The following is a 22893-nucleotide window of genomic DNA, read 5'->3' as shown; positions in this document are numbered from 1 at the left end:
GGTCCCCGCGGGCTGGGCGGCGGCCCCGCTGTTGGGGTCCCCGTTGTGCCCGGGCTCCCGGCGGCGGCGCGGGGCCGGGGCCGCCGGCGGAAAGTGTGTCACTGGGGCACGAGGCTCTCCCCGGGAATCACATGGGGGAGGCGGCGGCGCCGCGTGCGGCCCAGTGCGCAGCCGCGGCCGGTGCCGGGCGCGCGGCGGGGCGGGCGGCGGGCGCACAACAGCCCGTGGCGGGCGGCGGCGCGGCACGGCGCGGCGCGGCTCCGGCGGCGGGAGGCTCGGCGGAGCCGGGACAGCCGCCCCCCCAGGATGGCCGCCCCCGAGGCCGGCAGCACAGGTCAGTGCCCCGCCGGTAGCCACCCCCCTCCACACACACACCGCGGGCGTGCGCGGCGGGACCGTGCGGGCACCACCGGCACCGGGGAGCGGTCGCGAGCACCGGAGCGGAGTCGGGGTCGGCGCACCGGGACCCGCAGCGAAGGGCCGCGCGCGGAGACCGCGAGCCGGAGGGGTCCGGACACCGGCAGCGGGGGGTCCCGCACACCCCGCCGGGCAGGACGCGCGCCGGGACCGCGTCCCGGGACGGGGCCCTGCGTAGCGGGGTAAGGACCGAGCAGCGGGGCCGGGGCCTCCCCGGGAGGGAGATGCGGGCGGGGGGGGGGGGCGGGGAGCGCGCAGGCACTGGGGCGACCCGAGCACCGGCACCGGGGCGGGAGGGACGGAGACCGGGACCGGGCAGCCCGGGGCGCCGGGGCGGGACGGGGCCGGGATCGGGGCAGCGGGGTGTCCCGGGCAGCGGGACCGGAGGGGTGCGCGCCGGGACCGGGCAGTCCGCGGGTGGCGAAGGCGGTGCCACGCGTGTCGGGGCGCCCCGCGCGGGGACGCGCACCGGGAGGGGCGTGGGGGGGGGGGAACGGGACGGAGGCGGCTCCCTCCTCCCCCCCCCCCCCCCCGGCACGTGTCCCCCTCCCTGGCGCTGCCACGTGCGGAGTTTGTTTTCCCCGCAGCCCCGCCCCGCCCCCGCCCATTGGCCGCCTCATGACATCATCGCTGCCCCCCCTTCGTGACGTCACACCCGGAAGCGGGGACGCCGCGTTCCACTCGCCCTTTCCAAGGCGGGGGGGGGGAGGGAGAGGTGTCTCCGGGGCAACGAGAAGGGGCGTGGCGTGGAGGCAGGCCAATGGGGTGGCGGAGGGGCGGGGCAAAGCGTGAAGGGGCGGGACCGCGGGAGGCCACGTGCGGCTCGAGCACGTGGGGCGGCGGCGTGAGGCCGCCTGAGCTGGGGCGGGGGGGGGAAAGCTGCGGGGCTGCCGCTTGTGGGGGGGAGTCCCCGGTACTGCGCGGTCAGGAACGGCTCCTGCGTCGTGCTGCAACCCCTTGGGGGGATCTCCCACCCCTTTGCGGGGGTCCCGGGGGCTTTGGGTGGTTTCCCCCACCCCAAAGCCCCCGGGACCCCCCCAAAGGGGTGGGAGATCCCCCCAGTATTTTGGTGCCCCAGCAGCTGTAGTTCTGTGCGGGGGGGGTGTGGTATGGAACCCACTGTCCCTAATTTGGCGACCCCATTTTCAAGGTGGTTTGGGGGCCAGGGGGTGACTCGCGGTGGCAGGTCGGCCCCGGCGCGCGGCGTCCATCGGCACCGTGTGCGGCAGGAGGCACATGGCCCCCGCGAGCCCGTCTTGTCCCCGACATCGCCTTCCACGTGCCCCTCAGTCAGCCAGAGCCGTGTCCCGGTGCTGCTGCCCCGTGGGGGGGGGGGGGCTGAGCACATGCCCCCCACGCTGCTCCCCCCCGTTGTGGGGTTCCCCCATGCGCAGCTGCCCCGGCCCTTTGCTGCGGCCCTGCTGTGGGGCTGCATCCCCCCAGCTGAGGGGGCTGCGCCCCGACCCCCTTCGGTGCCATGGGGGGCTGCGCCGTGGGGCTGCGTGTGGACCTGTGGGCCTGGGAGGCGGGCAGTGCCGTGGGCGCCGGGCCGGAGCCAGCGGGTGTGACTGCCGTGACCTCCCAGTTACGCCTCCAGTGGGTTCCCGGCCCGCATTCCTCCCGCGGGCGCTTCCGGGGTGCCGTGTCCGTGTCCCTGGCTGACACGCACCCAGGCAACCCGGCTGTCCCCTTCCCACGTGGGGCTGGCGCCCGTGGCGGCTGGCGGGTGCGGTGTCTGACTCAGGGCGAGCAGCGCCTGTGCATCCGCGCTGCAGCGGGACGCCCACGGGTCCGGGATGCATCCGGGGTGCTTCCCTGGGGAGTCTGCCCAGGGCTGCGATCCCCCCTCTCGGCTGGGGGAGGCTGAGCCCCACGCAGCTCGGTGCATGTGTGGCCCTGCTGCTCTGCCCGCAGGCGGCGTGATCAGCTACGTGGGCTCCAGCGGCGCCTCACCCAACCGCACCAGCCCCGTCTCGCTCTGCAGTGACAGCTCCAACGGCAGCTCCCAGTCAGGCTCCCAGCCCTTCCCCACCTACTTTCCCCCGTCGCCCACCGGCTCCCTCCAGGACTCCCGTGCCTACGGCGGGGGCCCGCTGGCCCCCCGTGAGGATGGCTCCCCTTCATCATCCTCCTCCTCTTCCTCCTCGTATGGCTCCTCGGCGAACTTCCCCGGGGCGCAGCAGGTCCCCGCGGACGAGCGGCGCCGCAGCTCGCCCAGCAAAGCCGGCAGCACTGTCACCAGTGAGTGGAGCGGGCAGGGGTGGCGGGGGGTGGCCGGGGGGTGGGCACCCCGAGACCCCGCTCACCCCCGTCCCTCCTCAGAGCTGAACGGGATGGTGCTGCTCTGCAAGGTCTGCGGGGACGTCGCCTCCGGCTTCCACTACGGTGTCCACGCCTGCGAGGGCTGCAAGGTACCGGGAGTGGGGCCGGGGCGGCGCGGAGCCCCTGCCGTGCTGTGGGGGGCCCCGAGTGACACACCCCCCCCCACCCCACAGGGCTTCTTCCGCCGCAGCATCCAGCAGAACATCCAGTACAAGAAGTGCCTCAAGAACGAGAACTGCTCCATCGTCCGCATCAACCGCAACCGCTGCCAGCAGTGCCGCTTCAAGAAGTGCCTGCTGGTCGGCATGTCCCGTGACGGTGAGCTTGGCCCCCCGCGGGGGTTCTCCAGAACCAGGGACCCCACATTTCGTGTTGTGCATCCCCTCTGGGGGCGGGATCCCCCGTGCTTCGGGGTGCATGTCCCCCCTCCCGGGGTGGGTCCCCTCCAGGGCCAGGTCCCCGCACCGGGCGCCGTGCACGCCCCGCGGGACGCGTCCCCTTCCCCGCTGCGCTCGGGGCTGTGCGTCCCCTCCGAGGCGGGGGGTAGGGATGCAGACGCATTCCTGGCAGCCCCCGGTCCCCCGTCGCGCCGGGCTGGGGGGGTCGGCGTGCCCGGGCTGCCCGCTAACGCCGGTGTCCCCCGCAGCGGTGCGCTTCGGGCGCATCCCCAAGCGGGAGAAGCAGCGGATGCTGGCGGAGATGCAGAGCGCCATGAACGGCATGGGCAGCGCCCCGCCGGGGATGCCCGGCCCCGGCGAGGGTCCAGCGCCGGGCGGGGGCCGCGCGCCGCCCCCCGGCCCCCCGCCGCTCGCCCCCCCCGCCTGCTTCTCCCAGTTCCCCCAGCAGCTGACACCCCCCCGCTCGCCCAGCCCCGGGGGGGCCACCGAGGACGTCATCGCGCAGGTGGCCAAGGCCCACAAGGAGATCTTCGTCTACGCCCACGACAAGCTGGGACCCCCCCCGGCCTGCGAGAGCGGCCTCCTGCGCTGGGACGCGCCCCCCGCCTGGGCCCCCGGCCCCCCCGAGCCCCGGCTCTGCCCCCCCGCCTACCCCGAGCCCCCGGCGCGGGGCTGCCCCTGGCCCCGCGGCACCAAGGACGTCCTGCCGGTGAGCGCCCGGGGGCTCCCGCTCCCCCCCCCGGGTATTTTTAGCCGCTAATCGCACTAATCGCCTTGTCTGTGCCGCGGCGGCGGGGCCGGGGGAGCCCCGCGGCGCCGGGCTGAGCCGTGCCGTCGCCCGCAGGCCTGCCCCATGAACAGCCACCCGCCCGGCCGCAGCGGGCGCTCGGTGCAGGAGATCTGGGAGGATTTCTCCCTCAGCTTCACCCCGGCCGTCCGCGAGGTGGTCGAGTTCGCCAAGCACATTCCCGGCTTCCAGGCCCTCTCCCAGCACGACCAGGTCACCCTGCTCAAGGCTGGCACCTTCGAGGTACGTCCCGGCACAGGGAGGGCTCAACAGCGAGCACGGTGCCCCGCAGCCCGGCACGAAGTCCCACGGCCTGGCACGTGCCCCATGGCGTTGCATGGTGCCCCGTGGACCGGCACGGAGCCCCACGGCATGGGCACAGCGCCCCAGAGCGTGGCATGGAGCCCCATGGCATTGTGTGGTGCCCCACAGCACTGCGTAACGCCCCACAGCCTGGCACCGTTCCCTGCGGCATGGCACGGTGCCCCATGGCATGGCACGGTGCCCCACGGCACGGGAGCTGTGGCACGGTGCCCCATGGCACGGTAGCCCCCAGCGTTGCAGGACGCCCCCGGCGTGGCGCGGTGGCCCCGTCCCGCTGACGCCACGTGTGCCGCAGGTGCTGATGGTTCGCTTCGCCTCGCTGTTCGACGTGAAGGAGCAGACGGTGACGTTCATGAGCCGGACGAAGTACAGCCTGGAGGAGCTGTGGGGCATGGGCATGGGCGACCTCCTCGGCTCCATGTTCGAGTTCAGCGAGAAGCTCAGCGCCCTCGACCTCACCGACGAGGAGCTGGGGCTCTTCACCGCCGTCGTCCTGGTCTCGGCAGGTGGGAGCCGGGGCGATGCCGAGGGGACGGGGGGTGTCACCGCCCGCCCGCTGACGCGCCGTCCCCGCAGACCGCTCGGGCATGGAGGACACGGCGTCGGTGGAGCAGCTGCAGGAGACGCTGATCCGCGCCCTGCGTGCCCTCGTGCTGAAGACGCACCCGGCGGAGACGTCGCGGTTCACCAAGCTGCTGCTGAAGCTGCCGGACCTGCGGACCCTCAACAACCTCCACTCCGAGAAGCTGCTCTCCTTCCGCATCGACGCCCAGTAGGGCCCCCACGGACCCCAGGGACCCCCCCGAGCACCCGCCACCCCTGTACATAGCACCACGGGCGGGGGGACACGCGCGAGCCCCCCGAGGGGCAGCACGAACTCCGCGGCACCCGCCGGACTGGGGGGGGCTGAACCCCCCCAGGTGGGTGCTGGGACGCCGGGACCCCCCCGCACCTCCCCCCCCCGAGTTGGGCAGCAGCCCCACAGCTCCGCTGGCAGCACCGGGGGGGGTCCCCACCCCGGCCCCCCATGCCGGCAGCCAGCGGCGGAAAGCAGAGGCCGGATCCAGCCAAGCTGCGTGGGTGGGTTTGGGTGGGTTTGTTTTTTTGGTTGGTTGTTTTTTTTTTTTTTCCATCATATATTTATTACATAAATATATAGTAAAATAGACCAGCAACAATTACCATAAAAATATCTTTCTTTAAAATCCTGACCAAAACACAAAAGGGTTTAAAATCGCACGTCACAGACTGTGATTGTCACGGAGCTCAGCGGCCCCCCCCGTCCCGCGCCCTACATTCAGCGACGCCAGCCGCGGCCCCCGCCGCCACCGCGGCACCATGCATAGTAGGGGGACCCCGCGCCGTGCCGAGCCGTGCCGAGCCGTGCCGGCCAGGCTCGACGCAGCCCCGGGCAAGGGGCAGCTCCGGGAGCCATGAGGTATGTACTTGGGGGGGGGGGGGGGGAACGTGGGGTCGGGGGACACGGGGATGGGGATGGCCCGGGGGAGGCGGGGGGGGGGGGGAGGGGGGCACCGGTCCTGCCCCCCCCCGGGCGAAGCCGGGGCCGACGCTGGACGTGCGATGGCGACGCGAGACGGAGACGAGAGGGAGCGGCCCGGGGGGAGTGCGAGGGCGTGCTGGCCGGCGGGCGGGGGGCTGGGCTGCGCCCCCCAGGACGCGCTGCCGCCGGGGGGGCCTCACACCCGGCTGCGGGGGGTCACGTCTGCTGCTTAAGACACATCTCGCAACGGCTCTGCCGCGCCACGCCGCCGCGCGGGCGGGCGGCGTCACACGGGCGGCACGCGGCCGCCGCGCCGGCACGGCCACCGCACGGGCACCGCGCCGGCTCGGCGCGGCCATCACGCGCGGCCCTTGCACCGGCGTCGCGGGCCTGGCCCGGGCGCCACGCCGCGGGGGCCGCGGCCCCTGCCCGCGTCCCGAAGGCACGTGTTAAGGCCGGCGCCGGACGACGCGCGCGGGGCAGGGCGGAGCGTGACGGCGGGGCCGGCGCTGCCGGGGGGGTGAATGATTCCCAAACCCTGCGCCCCCCCCAGCGCAGCCGTCGGCGTTTCCCGGCACCGGCTCCTATTGCACAACGCGCCGGCGGGGCCGCGCGCGCGGGGGCCGTGCCCGGACCCCCCAGTGCCGCCCGCCCGGGGCGAGAGCTTAAGACATTTTGCACCACGCGCAAACCCGGCCCCGCTGCGAGGGGCCGAGGGCACCGCGAGCCCCCCGGCCGCAAGGGCACCCACGGGTGCCACGGCCCACCCGGCGGCGGGGAGGCTGGCGAGGCCCCCCAGACACGACCCCCGTGGCGGAGGGGCTGGGGTGCGGCGGGGGGCCCAGCCCGGCCCCCTGCGCCCGGGAGGGGGGAAGTGTCTCGTGTTGGGATTTCTGCTTTTAAACGACCCGTAAAAAGATTTTTTTTTTTAATTACAAAAATTATATATTTTATATATATTTATATATATATATATATATTAGCTTAGGTGGGCCCCGGCAGGCTGCCTGCCTCGCCGGCCGCCCCCCGGCCCGCGCCCCCCCTCGGCCTCCGCCTGAGGTAAGAAAAAATTCACAAACCTAAATTGGGGGGGGGGGGGGAGAGGGGGGGGGAAGGTGATAAAACCATTCCCAGGTGCCCCCGCCGCAGCCCTGCCCCCGCCGAGCCGGCCCCCCCGGGCCCCCCCCGACCGCTGCCGCAGCCCGGCCCCCCCCGGGAGCGGGGGGGCGGCTGGGGGGTGCAGCCCCCGAAGTGCTGCTGCCAGGGGCCGGGGCAGTAGTGCAGTGGGGGCCGTGCGGGGTCCCGGGGGGGCACCCGCTGCCCCCCCCGCCGGCGCCCCCGGGGCCATTGCAACTCCTGACGGACACGACAAACAAACCCACGAGGACGAGGGGAAAAAACACCAAAAAAAGAACAACGGAAAAGGGGGGGGGGGAGGGCAGCCACAGCAGGTCCCCACGACCCCCCCAGCGTCCCGCAGCGCCCACCGTCCGCCGGCGCTTGGCACAAAATCGTCTCCTCTCAGCCCAAAAAAGACGGAGAAAAACCAAAGCCCCGAATGTGGCCCCGAATGTGGGGGCAGGGGGCGTGGGGGGGGCCACCCCCGCCGGGGCAGACCCGGAGGCCCGCGGGTGGAGGGGGCCGCCAGCCCTCTGCCCCCGTGGGCCGGGGTCCCCCTCGCCGCCGCCGCGCCCCCTGCGCCCCCCGCCCGCTATGGGGGGGGTCCTGGCCCCCCCCGGCCCCCGCGCCGCTGCCCGGCCAAAAGTGCATGTGGCCGCGGCCCCCCCGGCTGGGGCAGCCTCTCCCTGTGCAGCCCAGAGCCCCCTCCTCTCCTCTGCTCTTCCTCCTCCTCCTCCTCCTCCTCCTCCTCTCTCCTTCCAAAGTGCAGTTAGTTTAATTTTAGCCTCTCAGGGAGGGAAATAAATGCTTAAAAAATAATAATCTAAGAAGAGAAGGACAATAAAGGAAACGCTCGACCATCGGGGCCCTTCCCTGTGCAAACAAACAAAATTCGTCAAGTCCTGGGGCGCGGGGGGGCGGCGGAGGGGCAGCCGTGGGGGGCGCAGCGGGACCCCCCACCCTGGGCGCAGCATCCCCCCGCCCTCGCCCCTGGGGGGGGGGGGGCGGGGCGGGTGGGGATAAGAAAAAAATCGGTGGTGGGGGGACACACGACACCAGAGCGGGGGGGGGGGGCACGGGGAGGGGGCAGCCCTACACCTCCTGGTCCTCGAAGACCTCGAGGAAGAGGGGGGGGAAGAGCTCGGTGGGACACTCCACCTTCATGTGCAGGAAGCGGCTGGCGTGGCAGGCGCCGATCATCCGCAGATCCGTCACCTTCATCAGCAGCTTGGGCCAGAAGTGGGGAATGTTGTGTTTGCGGTAGTTGATGTAGTGCTCGAAGGCCAGCAGGTACGTCTCCTGGCACTTCTCGATCTTCTCCACGCAGATCAGCCCCGTCCGGTCTGCGGGTGGCACAGCGAGGCGGGGTCCGGGGGGGCGGGGGGGGGGGTGGGGGGCGGTTGGGCCTCCCGCAAAGCCGCACGCCCCCAGACCCCCCGCCCCGGGTGTCGAGGCGCCCGTCCCGAAGACCCCCGGCGGCCTGGCACGGCTCCCCGGGACGTCGGGGGGCTCACCCCGCGCTCCTGGGCGCTGGGGTGGGCGGGTGCCCCCCCCCCGGGGTCCCTACCCCCTGCACCCGCAGGCTGATACGGCACTAAGGAGTTGGGTGCCCACCACGTACCCCCCAGGCTGCTAACGGCACCGGCGCCGAGCCCGCCCCGTGCCCACCCCCCGCACCCCTTCCAGCCCGGCGCAGCTCCCCAGCGGCACTCGGGTGCCCACCCCACGCCCCCCAGCTCCTGGGACCCCCACCCTGCGAGGTCCCACCCTCAAGGCGCCCGACCCCCCCGGACCCCAGGGCACCGGGGTGCACGCCCCGTATCCCCACCGAAGCCAGCGGGGCGGCTTCCCCAGGGCGCCCGCCCCACGCACCCCCCCGGGGGCTCAGGGCCCACCCCATTCCCCCCTCGCCAGCCCCGGGGGCAGACGCCGCCGCTACCTGAGGACATGAGCAGCACGGCCTGGAGCAGGGCCACCTCGGTGTCGTCCAGGTTGAAGGCAGAGAGGGACTTGCCCAGGTCGAAGATGGCGTCGGAGACGACGCCGAGGCCGCCGTTCTTGAGCTGCTCCCGCTTGACGGCCATCTCCCCGCTGAGCGTCAGCGTCTCGCTCTCGGGGTCGTAGCGCACGGCCGCCCGCAGCGACATGATCTCCATGCAGCAGCCCTTCAGCAGGATGATCTGGTCTTCGCAAGGCAGCTGGCGGGGGGAGACGGCGTCGGCGGGGCGGGGGGGGGGGGGGGGGCGAATCGCCGCGGCCCCGCGCCCCGGCCGCCCCCTTACCTCCGAAAACATGGGCAGTTTTTTGGCAAAGTCGACCACGCGGGTGATGGCCGGGGTGATGATTTTTGTAAACTCGCTGAATGCCTCCAGATCGACTTTGTCCCCGTCGGGCATGGAGGCCATGGGCGACTGGCCGATGTCCTCGGGCTGCGGGGATGCGCCGCGGGGTCGGGGGGGTGACCGTCTGCCCCCCGCCCCCGGGGACCCCCGTTCGCGGCGGGGGGAACCCGAGGCAGGGCTGGGCGCGGGGCGGCAGCCAGGAGAGGGAGCCGCGCGCCCGCGCCGGGGCAGGGCACAGCTGTCCCCTTCGGTCACCGCTCACCCCTTCACCCTTCCGGGGTGACGGGCTCAAGGACGGCGGGTGACGTCCCAAACCCCCGGCTCCCGCCGCCCCCCCCGGCGCAGGGGCGCGGCGCGCGCTGCCTGCCGTGCGCGCGCCGCGCGGGCAGGTGCCGGGCCGAGCCCGGCCGGGGCCCGGCCGCCCGCGCCCCATGCCCTCACCAGGAATTTCCGCTTCTGCTTCCAGTGGCTGCCCTGGGCGTTGGTGCTGCGGTGGGCCTCCGTCACCACGTGGATCAGCTCCCACTCCTCCGCGCTGGGGTTGGGGCGATGCTGCAGCGACTTGATCATCTCCTCCTTCCGCCGCCGCTCCCGGTTCTCCTCGATCAGCTTCCGCTTCGCTACCCGCTTCGAGTCGTCCAGCACCACTGCCGGGAGCACCCCCCCCGTCAGCCGGCGGCCCCCCCCCCGCCACCCCGGCCCCGGCCCCCCGCCGCGCCGCGCGTCCCGACCCGCTCCCGCGGCACGCCGCCCCGCACCCGCCGGCCCAGCCCGGTGCCGCGGCTGCAGCGGGCACCCCCCCTGTGGCACCGCCAGCCGTGCCGGGACCCCAGGCCGTCCCCGCGGCGCAGCAGGCGGCCCCCCGCGCCCCCCGCACTCACGGTCCATGGCCATGCCGACGGAGATGCACTTCTTGAAGCGGCAGAGCTGGCACTGGTTGCGGGTGATCTTGTCGATGACGCAGCAGCCATCGTACTTGCAGGAGTAGGTGGGGTGCAGGTTCTTCTGGATGGTCCGACGGAAAAAGCCCTGGGGGTGGCAGGGGGGGACGCGGTGAGCCCCGGCGAGCCCCCCGCCCGCCCCCGGCCCGGCCCCCGCCCTCTCACCTTGCAGCCCTCGCAGGTGATGCAGCGGTAGTGGTAGCCGGTGGCTTTGTCCCCGCACACCACGCACTGTTCGTCTTTGTCCAGGTAACTAGGGATGTACCCTGCGGGGCGCCGCGCATCAGGGACCCCCGGCGCGCCCCGCCGCCGCGCGTCAGGGACCCCCGGCGCGCCCCGCCGCCGCCCCCACGCCCCCACCGTGCCTCAGTTTCCCCCAGCGGCAGCAGCTGCCCCCAGGCAGCGGGCAGCCCCGGCACAGGAAGGGTTAAAGGCTGGGGGGGCTGCCCGAGCCCCCCGCAGCAATAAAGCTCCCATTATCCGGCTCCCGGCCGGCTGCAGGGGGGCATCCCCGTCCGTCCCCCCCCCCCCCGCACACAATGGCCCACTGTCCCTGCCACTGTGCGGGGTCCCCCCGCCTGGCAGCACAGGGACCAGCCCCCCAAGGCCCCCCCGTCACCGGCCTCCCGGGGAAACTGAGGCACGGAGCACCCGCCGCGCATGGGGGGGGTCCCTAGCACCCCGGGATCCCCACGCCCCCCCCAGGATGGAGTGAAGCCAGGCGTGGGGGCCCCAAGAGCCCGCCCTAGTGCCCTGTGGGTGCCGGATGCAGGGGGGCCCGGGTCCTCCCGCCCCACAGCGGGCAGGGATGGGTGGGAGCCGGCAGCCTGGGTCCCTGCACCGGCCCCTCCCGCCCGGCAGGATCCCGCCGGCGCCGGCCGCTCCCCGCTGGGGAATGGGGCAGGGCTGGGGGGCAGCGCCCGGCCGGGCCCCCCTTATCTGCTACCCCAGGGTGCTGCCGGCCCCGATAGCGCTGCCCCAGCCCGACCCACGGCCACGGCGCGCAGAGGGGGACGGGCACCTCGGGGGGACGTGGGCGCTCGGGGTCCGCGGCGGGGATGTGGGGTGCCCGTGGGACCCTGGGGTGCCCGGCCAAGGACATGGAGGTTCCTGCGGGACCCCGGGGTGCCCGGCACGGACGTGGGGAGCCGTGGGACGGAGGCAGGACGCGGCGTGCCGGGGGTGCCGGGGTGCCGGGGTGCCGGGGGTGCCGGGGTGCCGGGGTGCCGGGGGTGCCGGGGTGCCGGGGGTGCCGGGGTGCCGGGGGTGCCGGGGTGCCGGGGTGCCGGGGGTGCCGGGGTGCCGGGGGAGCCCGTACCTGACATGCTGCTCTTCACCAAACATTGGCTGCTCTTTCTTTTGCGCTTGCCATCCAGCCACCTGCGGGAGGGGGCCAGGCTGGGACCGAGCCCCACGGCCCCCCGCAGCCCACCCGCCCGCAGCAGGGAGGCGGGCACCCCTCGCCCGGGGGTCCGGAGGGGGAGGGGAGGGGGCGGGCGGGGCAGCGCCACGAGTGGGGTCCGGCGGCGGGGTGTCAGGGCACGGACCCGTGGGCGCAGGGCGAGGCGGGGGCACTGAGGACCCCCGGCCCGGGCCATGGCACCGCCCGGGGGGGGCCGAGCCGGGGCGGGGGGGAAGGGAAAGGGAAAGGGTGGGGGAGGGGCAGGGAAGGGCTGGGGGAGGGGAAGGTGGGGGAGGGGCTCATTTGCAGTCAAAGACAAAATGTCCTTTTGGCTCAGCGGGGAAGTGACATCAGAGGGGCTCAGCCAATGGCTGCCGGCGGGGGTCCGCGCCTCGCCCGCACGGCACGAGCCCATTGGCGGGGGCGCCGGGGCCGGGGTGCCGGGGGGGCTCGACGCCGCGGGGATGGGCACCTGCGGGGGTCCCGCACCCTCACACCCCCGCACCGCCGCGGAGTGGGGGGGGGGGGTCCCGGCTCCAGCCCAAGGTGACCCCGGGGCTGGGCCCCCCCCGGGGCACGTGAGCGCGGGCGGCCCTCCCGAAATAGCCCCGGGACTGGGCGGCCCGAGGGGCCCGGCCGGGAGAGGCCCCCGCGGGGGTGCGCCCGGGGCACGGGCACACGTGGGGAACAGGGGTGCGTGGGGACACCCGGGGCACGGCCACGCACAGGGCCACGCAGGGACGCACGGGGACACGCGGGGCATTAGCACGCAGAGGGCATGGGGCCACGCAGGGCCACGGGGGCACAGTGGCACCGGGGGCTCACCGGGTGTCCTCTGGCTCCGACAGCGGGTCCAGGGTGCTGGGCTTCTGTTCCATTCACCGCAATTCCATCAAGGAGCGCTCAGCACCGACCGAGTGGGCTCCGCCACCGGTGCCACGCGCGGGGGGGCCACGGCGGGGGGCTACGACGCGCGCCCCATGGCGCCCGCCTCAGTGCTCAGCTCCGTGCAGCATCCCGGGCCGGACCCTGCCGAGACAAACCGGGGCTGAGCCCGGACCCCCGGTGAGGGTGGGGCGAGGGCCGCAGCCCTGGGCACCCCCCGAGGAGCTCGCGCCACGGTGCAGGGGGGGCAAGAATGTGTGGGGCGTGCGAGAGCATGCAGGAGCGTGCAAGAGCGTGCAGGGCTGTGCAGGAACGTGCGGGAGCGAGCGGGGCTGGGCGAGAGCGCAGAGTGTGCAAGGCCACGGAGGGCGTGCAATGGCGTGCAGAGCGCACAGGGCTGGGCGAGAGCAGAGGGACGTGCAAGAACACGTGGAGCGAGCAAGGGCTTGCAGGGTGGGTGCAACAGCACGCGCGGCTGGGCGAGAGCGTGCGGGGCGTGCGAGGGCGTGCACGAGTGTGCAGGGCATGCGAGCGTGCATGAGTGTGCACGAGCGTGCAGGGCTGGGCGAGAGCGCACGGGGCGTGCGAGAGCGTGCACGGGTGTGCAGGGCTGCACAGGAGCGCATGGGGAAGCGCAAGCATGCTGCACGCAGCTGTGGGGCAGGGCTGGGGGGGCCCCCCAAAGCGGTGTGGGGAGCCCGGGGGGGTGGGGGTGCACACAGCAGCCCCCCTGCCCAGGGGAGCCCCCACAGATGTGGCACCCGGGGGCAAGGCTGAGCGCCGACGCATTCGCCCCACATGTGGGCCCCCTGTTCCGGGTGGGTGGGGGGAGACTTACGGGGTGGGAGGCACCGGGGGGGCCGGGGGGGGGGGCCAGGCGATCCCTCCTCCGTGAGCTCTCCTGCAGAAAAGACATGGCGCGGTGGGGCCGGGGCACAGGCAGCACCGGGAGCGCCCACCGCCCCCCCACAACCCCCCAGGATGGGAAACCGAGGCATGACCCCGGCAGACCCCCCCTCGCCCCCCCCAGCTCCACATCCCCACAGGTGCCCAGCACCCACCCTGCCCGCCTGCAGCACCCCAGCGGGGGGGGGGGGGGGGGCACTTGCCACCGCCCCCCGTGAACCCCCGGCGACCTGCCCCGGCATGGGGGGTGCGGGGGGGTGCGTGGGCCCACAGCCCGCGCCGGGGGGGGCGTGGGGCCGCGCTGGGCGTCGCGCCCGGCCCGCGGGCTGCTCCGCTCCGTGCGGGGACAGGCAGAAAGTAGGTCACGTTTGTCTTGGCCGTGGCAGAAATTCCTCCGGCGGATTTAAAACGCAGCGGCCGGGGCTCGGCTGCGCCCGGCCCCCCCGGCCCCCCCGGCGCGGGGCACCCCAGCCCGGGCCCTTGGCCCCCCTCCAGCCGGGGATGCCCGGGCAGCGCCAGGATGGGGGCGAGGGATGCTGCACCCACGGGCACCTGGCAGCACCCCACGCCGCCGTGGGGCGAACGCGCGCGCGCGACGCACCCGGGGGGGTTCACACGGGCCGGGGGGGGGGCCGTCACCTGACCCTGCCTCTGCAGGGAAACCGAGGCACCCCAGAGCACCCCACTGTCCGCAGGCCCGCTCCCCACCTTGGGGGGCTCAGGGGGGGCCGGGGCTCCTCACCGCAGCTCCAGGCCGGGCTTTGGGGCCGTCCGCCGGCGGTACCTATAGAGCTGGGGCGGCGCGGCCGGGGGCTGCAGCAAATGTTTGTTCCATATGGGAACGGCGCGCGGAGACTTCCAAGTATAGGCACTGGCAGCGGGCCAGGGCCGCACGGCCCCGCCGGGCACCCGCCCCCCCCCAGGACCCCGCGCGCCGGCAGAGCCCCGACCCGCTCGATGCACGTGTGGGGCCAGGGTGCATCAACGCCATGGCGAACGGTCAGGGCACGGGACCCTCTGAAACCCACTGCGGGGTGGGCTTGGTCACCGCTGCCTCAGTTTCCCTGCCGGGCAGCCTGGCTGGCGAGCGATGCCGAATTAGAGGGGCTTAGGGCTAAAGCCGGGGCTCAGCGCCGCTAAGTCGGGGCTCGCCCGTGCCAGCAAGCGGCCCCGTCAGCCCCCACCGACACCCCCGGCATCGCCAGCACCCGGCACCCAGCGCCCGGCCGAGCCCGCGGTGCCACTCCAGGAACCGTCACTCGAGGAATCCCGGGCGTGCTGGGGCGGCCCAGACAGACAGACAGACAGACACGAGAGGCGGCTCTCCTCCTCCTCCTCCTCCTCCTCCTGCTCCTGCGGGACACATGCGATGAGCACAGTCGGGTCTCAGCCCCCCACGCAGCTCCCTGTGCCAGGTGGCACCCCGACCCGCACATCCCCACCCTGCGGGACCGGGTGCGGGGCTGGGTGGGAGCGTGGCGGCAGCCAGCGGGGCCCCCCACCCTGCACCCCCCCAGCCCAGCCCCACGCCCAGGGGAGCGTTTCTGCTGAGTCGGGTGGTTGCAGGCGATGGAAAACAACCTGGGGGCAAAGTCCAGGGCTGGGCCAGTGGCGGGAGCCACGTCACCCCATGGGGGGCACCCAGCACCCCGCTCCCCAGGGATGCCACCCCCGGGGACCCCCCGGGACGGGGACCACAGCCCGGGCGACAACGCTCCACGAGGGCAGCGGCCGCCTCCACGCAGCCGGAGATGAGTGCTGGGTACCGGGGACGCCCCACAGGGACGCCCGTCCGTGTCCCTGCCCCCCGGGACAGATGGGCTGCGGGGGTCCCGGGCGCCCCCTCCCCCCGCCCAGCTGCCAGCCGGGTCAGGGAGGTGAGGGCCTAAGCGCTTTACCCAGGGTGCCAATTAGCGTGATTAGCACAGGCTGGGGGCAGGGCGCCGCGGGCAGACCCGCCGGCCCCACACTCGCCAGCCCCACACCCGCCGGACACCGGCATGCGATGCCCTGCTGCACGGGCAGCTGCGGGCAGCGGCACGGCGGGCGCCGGCGCAGCGCTGCTCTGCCCCAGCCGGCGGAACCCCGGCTGCAGCGGCTGGCAGGATCGTGCCGTGGGAGCGTGGCCAGGTGTGGGGGCACCTGCCGTGGCACAGCTGGCAGCACCCGGCACACGCCAATGCCCATGTGTGCGTCTGCGTCCGGTGCCACACACGTGTCCTTGCCCGGTGCCATGTGCTCACCCTACACTGCTGCCGGTGCATGACACCCTATGCCCAGTGCCATGCGGTTCCTGGTGCCGTGGGGTGCCCGGTGCCGTGGGGCACGCATGGCAATGCATGGCGAGGCCGGCGTGCCGTGCCAAGAGGCTGCAGGAATCCCAGGCATGCGCAGCAGCTGGGCAGCCCGAGCACAGGGGATGCCATGGGCCTGACATCAGGGCAGCCCACCCCGTACCACAGGGGACCCGCGTGGTGCCCCCTCCCTGCGCACACGGGTCAGGCCACACCGTGGCACAGGCTGGCGGAGCCCAGGTTCACGTCCACCCCGCGGCTTGGCAGCTCAGGGAAGCCACCACCTGAGCGAGGGCAGGTGGCCGTGGGGCCGGTGACCTGCCCCGGCACTGACCGGGCACCCATGGGCTGCCGTGGCCTCACGCCTCTGACGGGTCCTGCATCACCGCTGCGGGGACCTGTGCCGCAACCCTGACCCATACCGGGCGCTGCAGCCACCACGAACCCCAAGGGACCCCAAAGGTGCCGTTAAGTCCAACTGAGGCCACGCTGGCCACTCCTTCCCGTGGCGCCCGAGTGTGCGGCTGCGATGAGGCAGCAGCCCTGGCTCCGCTCCCCCCTGCTCGGCCGCTTTCGGCCGTGCCTCGGTTTCCCCATGCCAGTGGGGCTGCCGGCAAGGGAGCTGCTCGGGAGAGGAAGAGCCCTGGTGCCACTTCCCTCAGCACCGTACCCCTGTGCCAGGACGTGGCCCGATCCCTGTGTCCCCGCTCCTCCTGGCCACGAAGGATGCCCAACGGGGACCCCCAGGCACCTGGTGTGTGCCGAGTGTCCATGGTCTCAGCTGGCCGGGGCAGCTGCGGGCTCCGAGCCCCACGGGGTGCCCCCGGCCTTGGGGAGGCCGTGCCGGGACGCTGGGGAGCTATTCTCAGCGCTCAGAGCTTGGCACGGGGATGGGGACGTTTCTAAATCGGGGGCTCTGGTTCACGTGCAGCAGGATGGGGGGGCTCCTGGGTGCCGTCGCAGGGGGACGCAGCCCCCGCCTCACCACGAGCTGCCCGGGGTCGGCACTGGCGGCACCAAGCCCACCCGGGGGTGCGTGTCCCACCCAGTGAGGGGACGCGGGGGACAGTCCCCGCAGTGTCCCCACGGCCACCCGACCCCGGCCCAGGCCGAGGGTCCGCAGCGCCGGGGCCACCTCCGTCCGACACGGCCACGGGGGGGCCCGGCCCCCGCTGCGCCCCCCGGCCCCGTCCAGCCGCGCGGGGCCCAGGCCCCTTGCCCGCTCCCCCTCCTCCTGCTGCTCCCCCCGCCCCACGCCTGGAAGGGGACCCGGGCGTCCGGCCCCGCCTCCGCGCTCCACCGCGCACCGGCGGCTGCGCGGGGGCGGCGGGGCCGGGGGGGGCGCGGGCCGGGACCCCCGGCCCGGCACGGCCCGGCGGCTGCGCCAGGCCCCGCCGCGCCCTGCCCCGGGAGGGGGGAGCTTTCCGGAGCCGCCGCCCCCCGGGAGGCGACGGGGATGGGGGTGCGGAGCCGGGGGGTGCGGGGCCCTTCGCGCCCGGCCCGCCCCGCCCCCCCCCGCGGGTCTGCCACGCCGCGGCTCCGCCAAGGTCACGGCCGCGGTCGGGCGGGGGGTGTTAGGCGCGACCCCCCCCCGCCGCCGGCCCGGGGCTGCACTGGCGTGTGCGAGCACGGGGGGGGGGGCACACGCAGCCGCACAGCAGCGCCGGGGGAGGGGGGGGATGCGCCGCACCCCCACCCTGCGCCAAGACCCCCGGGCGGGGGAGCCCCCCCCAAACCGGTTCCACCGGGACCTGCCCGCGCCCCACGGCGGCCCCGGCCCCCCCCCGCCCCGCCGCAGCCCCGGGGATCCCCGGTGCCGGCGGGGGTCAGGCGGGGTGAGGCGCAGCGCCGGCCCCCCCCGCGGCCGGAGCCGGCGATGTCAGCTCCGCGGCGTGGGGGAGTCACGGCGGCGGCGTGGGGCGGCCGGGAGGTCGAGCGGGAGGCCCGGGCCCGGCCGGCCGGTCCGGGTGACCTTGGCCGCGGCGCCCGCCCGCCCTGCCTCAGTTTCCCCGGCTCGCACGGAGGGGGACGCACCGCAGCCTGGCCAGGGCCGCCGCACCCCGGGCAGGATCCGGCTCCCCCGGCGGTCGGGGAGGGGGGACGAGGCAGTCCGCGCCCCCTCGCCCCCCCGCGCAGGACCACGGGGCGGCGTGGGGAGGGGAGCCCTCGCCACGCCCCGCGCCCCGCTCGGCGGGGCCAGCCCGGGGGTGCGGAGCCGGGGCCCCCCCCCGCGGCCCCCGCCCCAGCCGGGAGCGCCCGGCCCGGCCCCCCCGCGCTCCGCTCCCGCCGCGGTGAAAAATAAGATCCCGAATTCCCCCCAAAATCGCCGGCATTCCTGCCGCCGTGGCCCCCCCACGGCGCGGCCACGGTCCCCCCACGGCCCGCGACAAGGCCACGGCCTGCCCACGGCACGGCCCCGCGACCTGCCCACGGCACGGCCCCGCCGCGGCTCGGCCCCGCACCCGCCGCCGCAAATCCCCGCCGCCGCCAGGGCCCGGGCCCGCGGGCCCCCGCCACGCCGCCGCGCCACGGCCACGCAGCCGCCGCGGGGCCGGGGGCCACGGCGCTGCAGGCGGGCGGGGGGGCTGCCCGCCGTGCACGGCCCCCCCCGGCCGTGGCGTGGCGTGGCGGGCGGTGGGCAGCGGCCGTGCCCCGCCGGCAGCCGCGCGCTGCAGCAGCGGGGGGTCACGGTCGTGTCCCCCCCCCAGCCCCACGGTGGGACGCGGCCCCCCCGCCGACACCCCCCCCCCCCAGCTCCACGCCAAACGCCCAGATTTTTTCAATAAAAATATTTACCCGTGTTTTTCCCCGCGGTGCGCGCTCGGGCCGGGCCCCCCCGCCCCCCGCCTCTCCCAGCCCCCCCGCCCCGACCCCCCCCCCCATTGCACGCACCGAACTGCGCGCGGGCTCAGCCGGGGGCGCCCGGGGGGGCCGCGGCCGGCGGTAAACAACCGAGGGGCGGCGGGGGGCCCGCTCGGGCCGTACCTGGGCGGCGGCGGCGGGCGCGGAGCGGCGCGGGGCGCGGAGCGGCGCGGAACGGGGCGCAGCGGCGGCGGCGGCGACGGCGCCTGGCCCCTCCCCCGGCCCCGCCGCCCGCCCGCCCGCTCCGCCGCGGCCGCAGCCCCCCCCGCCGGCGGCAGCCGCTCCCTGCACCCGCCGCGCCCGCCCCACGGACCCTGCGTGGGGACCCACGGGGGAGCAGCGGAGACGGGGAGTGTGTCCCCGGGTGGGGGGCCCCCAGGGGGCGGGGGGCGAGGGGGACAGGGAATCACGGCGGGGGGACGACGACGGTGGAGATGGCCGGGCGAAGATGGTGTGCGTGGGGAGCCCGGGACGGTGCCCACGGGGAGCTGGGGACAGTGCCCGCAAGGGTGGGGGGACAGTGCCAGCTGGGACAGGGGACACTGCCCACCAGCGTGGGGTCAGGCCCCAAGGGGAGCTGGGCCCACAGAGGCCCGGGGATGGTGCCGCAGCAGGGTGGGGATGGCGCCCACAGGGGCTGGGGACGGCGCCCACAGGGGTGCCGTGCCAGTGGCTACAGGGGCTGGGGATGGTGCCCACGGGGCTGGGGACAGCCCCCGGGGCAGCCGGGGAAGGAGCCCACGGGGCCCCAGGGTCTGTGCCCGTGGTGGGGTGGAGATCGTGCCCACAGGGACTGGTGATGGTGCCCACGGGGATGGGGTGACAGTGACAATGGGGCTGGGGACACTGCCCACCAGCGTGGGGTGGCCGAGACCCAAGGGGAGCTGGTAACGGCGCCTGCAGAAGCCGCGGACGGTGCCCATCACAGCGTGGGGATGGTGCCCACGGGAGCAGGGGACAGCGCCCACGGGGACGCCGTGACGGTGCCCACAGGGGTTGGGGACAGACCCTGGAGAGGCTGGGGACGGAGCCCACGGGGCCCCAGCGACGGTGCCCGTGGTGGGATGGAGATGGTGCCCGTGGGGAGCCGGGGACGCTGCCCACGGCGGGTGGGGACGGTGCCCACGGGGCGGGGGCCGGCTCTGCAGCCCGGCCCCGGTGCGACGGCGCACAGCCGGCCCGGGGCCACCGGCCCCGCACGCCCCGGCCCCGCCGGCCCCGCGGGGCACCCCCACGGCGGGCGGGCCCTGCTCCTGCGCCCCCCGGGGGGTGTGGGGCAGGGATCGCTGTGGGGCTGGGCCCGGACCCTGCTGTGGGGCGAGCCGTGGGGCCGTGGATGGCGGCGTGCGCGGGGGGCTCGCTAGGGAGGGCTCGCGGGGGGTCCCCCCCGCAGCACCCCAACCCGCCCGTCCCACCCCACCTCCTTCCCAGCAGCCCTGCGCCCCCCGAACTACACCTCCCATCATGCCCGGGCTTAAAGGGCCGCTGCCGCGTGTCCCCCCCCGCCCCCGGCACCGCAGCTCGGCCCGGGGACCCCCGAGGGGCTCGGCCTGGCCCCCTGACCCACCCCCCGGGCCGCGCAGGCAGGGCGGCGGCACCCAGGGGACGAGGGGGATGAGGTCCCCCGGGGCTGAGAGTACCCAGGGGACGGGGACACCGAGGGGCTGGGGTACTCAGCGGATGGGGACACCAAGGGGACAGTGCCACCCAGGGGCTGGGGGTCCCCAGAGTTTGGGGGTGCCATGGGGCTGGGGGTCCCTGTGGCATGGCGGTGCCCTGAGCAGACCCCAGCCTCCGCCCCAGTGCAGAGGGGCAGCCTGGGCTGCTGGTGGGTGTCCTGCACCCACGGTCCCCGTGGCCACCCCGGTCCCCGCCCCAGTCCCTGTTCTGCCCCTGGTCCCCGTAGCCCTGCGGTCCCCGTGGGCCCCCCAGGCCCCCCAGTCCCACGGTACCCGCAGCACCCCGGGCCCCCCATCCCCATGGCTGGTGGTGGCCGGGGCGCCAGCGTGGCAGGGGTGGGGTGGCGGCACCCCCGGCCTGGCCCCCGTCGGTGCCGTACACTTTATCCTCGGCAAACACGGCGCGTCTGCGGCCACCCCCCCGCAACGCCGTCTGCCCGCGATAAGGCCGTGGCCAGGGCCGAGCGCATCTGCCCCCGGCCCGCTGGGCTCGGCCACCTCAGCACGGCGCCGTGTCCCCAGATCCCCCCGCCCGCAGCCCCCCAGCACCCTCCATCCCCTGGGGGAAACTGAGGCAGGGCTGGGGCTCGCCTGCAACCCCCCCGGGACGTGGCCGGGCGCCTCTCCCACCCGCCGCCAGCGGTGAGCCAGCGAGTCGCCCCCAGCGCCCCCCCAGCCCCCTCTGCGCCCCCCGGGGCAGGTTGGGGACCCCAGGCCCCGCAGCAGACCCCGAGCCAGGGGGACGAGGGACGTGGAGGGGCCGCGTCGCTCTCGGGGCGCAACGCAGTCGGCCGGAACAAGCTCATTAAAATTCATCCCGCTGCTCTGCGGCGCGGAGCCGCTATATATAGCCCGAGCCTGGCGGCAGGGCCGAGCCGGGGCCCCCCGGACCCCCGGGAAGGGGGTGCAGCTGGCTGCAGCCCGGGCACCTGCATCCCCACCATCGGAGGCCCCCGTGGGGCAGCACCCACCGCTGGCCGGGGGTCCGGGGGGCCCCGTGGGGCTGCCCCTCGTCCCAGGCTGTGCGTGACCCTCCGGCCTTCCTGCTGGGAGACCCCCCCGCCCCCCCGAATCCAAGCCTTCACACCTCATCAAACACCGGTGCGGGCGGGTGGGAACTGGCCATGTGCCCCCCGGCAGGGACCGGCGCCGGGGGTTACGGCTGTCCCGGTTACCCGTGGGAAGGGGAAGCCCCCCACGCCGGCCCCCGCTCGCCCCACGCCTGCCCCCGGCGCTGGGAACGGCCCCGGCCCCTTCCGGCCCCCCGGCCGCGGGGCTGCAGGCAGCTGGGCCGGGGCGCCCTGCCAAGGCCGGGGCGCCGGGCCGAGGCCTCGACGCCTTCCCCCCGCGCCGGCCGCCCCCGCGCCGCGCCGGGGGGCCGGGACCCCCTCCGCGCATCCCACGGCCCCCCCGCCCCGCCAGGCCCAGGGCCCGCTTTGGGGGTGCTTTGCCATGGGGGGTGCTGTCCGAGGGGGCTACTCCGGCCCCTCCCGCCCGGGACAGGGACTGGCCCCCCACGGCCTCCGGTGTCCCCCCCCGCCAGCTGTGGGGAGCGGGACCCCCGGCACAGGAAATCCCTCCCCGTGAATAGGGCCTGGGCCCCCCCGGCTGCCGCGGCCCCTCGCCGGCGGGGCAGCCGCTCGCCCGCCTAATCCCGGCCCCGGCGCGGGGGGATTTGCAGCGCCCCGGCCCCATGAATCATTCACCGGGGAATTAAGGGGCCTCGGAGCCCCCCTCCGAGCGGCCGGCGGGCAGCGGGTGCGTGGGGCCCCCCACCCCACGGCGGCACCTCCGGGTGCCCCTGCACCCCAGGGGGTCTCACCGTGTGGGGCTCCCATACCCCTGGGTGGGGGGCGTGGGGCGCTGCCCCCCCCGCAGCCATGCAGCCCCCAGCCCCGCTCCTCATCCTCCCGTTGCCGTGGCGATGGCTGGAGGCACCACTGGGGATATTTTTAGCTGCTGGTACCGCGCTGGGGGGGCAGCCCCATGGCTGCCTGCACGTGTGCACACACATGTGTGTCTGCGGCACGCCTGTGCACATCTGTATGCGTGTACCCCCCACGCACAGGGGTCTGTGCACGCCTGCCCGTGGGCATCTGTGGCCGCACACACAGAGACACATGAGCACACACATGTTTGCATGCACACCTGTGCTCACACGTGTGCAGGCACACGCGCATACCTGTGTATCTACACGCACGCACACACCCGGGCACGTGTGTGCACACACGCACCTGCGTGCACACCTGTTCTGTGTGTGCACACCCACATGAGCACATGCCCATGCTCTCACACTCACGTGCCTGTATGCACACCTGCGCTCACACGTGTGTGTGCACATGTGCACACACATGCATCTACACACACGCACGCGCACCAGCACATGCGTGCGTACATCTGCACACATACCCATTCCCGCGTGCACAGCCACGTTTGCACACTCCCATGCTCACACGCATGTGCCTGTATGCACGCCTGTGCTGACGCGTGCATGCACACACCTATGCATCTATGCACGCGCTCAGACCCACGCATGCGCACACCCATTGGCACACACACACGTTCCCATGTGTGCACGTCCATGTTTGCACACCTGCACATGCACGCCCCCGTGCTCACACCCCCAGTCCCGCACCCCCCCACCTTTGCACGCACCGTGTTTGCACCCCCAGGCATTTGCACCCCCTCGCGTTTGCACTCTGACGCCTTTGCAC

The 22893-nt window shown here is 74.9% G+C and overlaps 2 protein-coding genes across 2 annotated transcripts; one reads left to right on the top strand and one right to left on the bottom strand.

The window, feature by feature from the left end:
* Positions 1 to 1894: 1894 nt before the first annotated feature.
* On the top strand, positions 1895 to 5652 carry NR1D1 (nuclear receptor subfamily 1 group D member 1; the record flags this gene model as incomplete). The annotated part of the gene is made up of 8 exons (XM_082010556.1): positions 1895 to 2114; positions 2332 to 2658; positions 2740 to 2828; positions 2913 to 3057; positions 3386 to 3846; positions 3982 to 4167; positions 4544 to 4754; positions 4825 to 5652. The coding sequence occupies 8 exons, from the start codon at positions 1895 to 1897 to the stop codon at positions 5022 to 5024; spliced, it is 1839 nt and encodes a 612-aa protein (XP_081866682.1). The 3' UTR covers positions 5025 to 5652.
* A 2308-nt stretch (positions 5653 to 7960) lies between these two features.
* On the bottom strand, positions 7961 to 12431 carry THRA (thyroid hormone receptor alpha; the record flags this gene model as incomplete). Its single annotated transcript, XM_082010614.1, has 8 exons — positions 7961 to 8211; positions 8808 to 9066; positions 9151 to 9297; positions 9652 to 9857; positions 10092 to 10239; positions 10317 to 10417; positions 11470 to 11531; positions 12379 to 12431. The coding sequence occupies 8 exons, from the start codon at positions 12429 to 12431 to the stop codon at positions 7961 to 7963; spliced, it is 1227 nt and encodes a 408-aa protein (XP_081866740.1).
* Positions 12432 to 22893: the final 10462 nt, after the last annotated feature.

The sequence above is a fragment of the Phaethon aethereus genome (assembly GCF_964289735.1).
Source record: "Phaethon aethereus genome assembly, chromosome: 25".
Taxonomy (NCBI): Eukaryota; Metazoa; Chordata; class Aves; order Phaethontiformes; family Phaethontidae; genus Phaethon; species Phaethon aethereus.
This window is presented reverse-complemented; position numbering and strand designations above follow the sequence as displayed.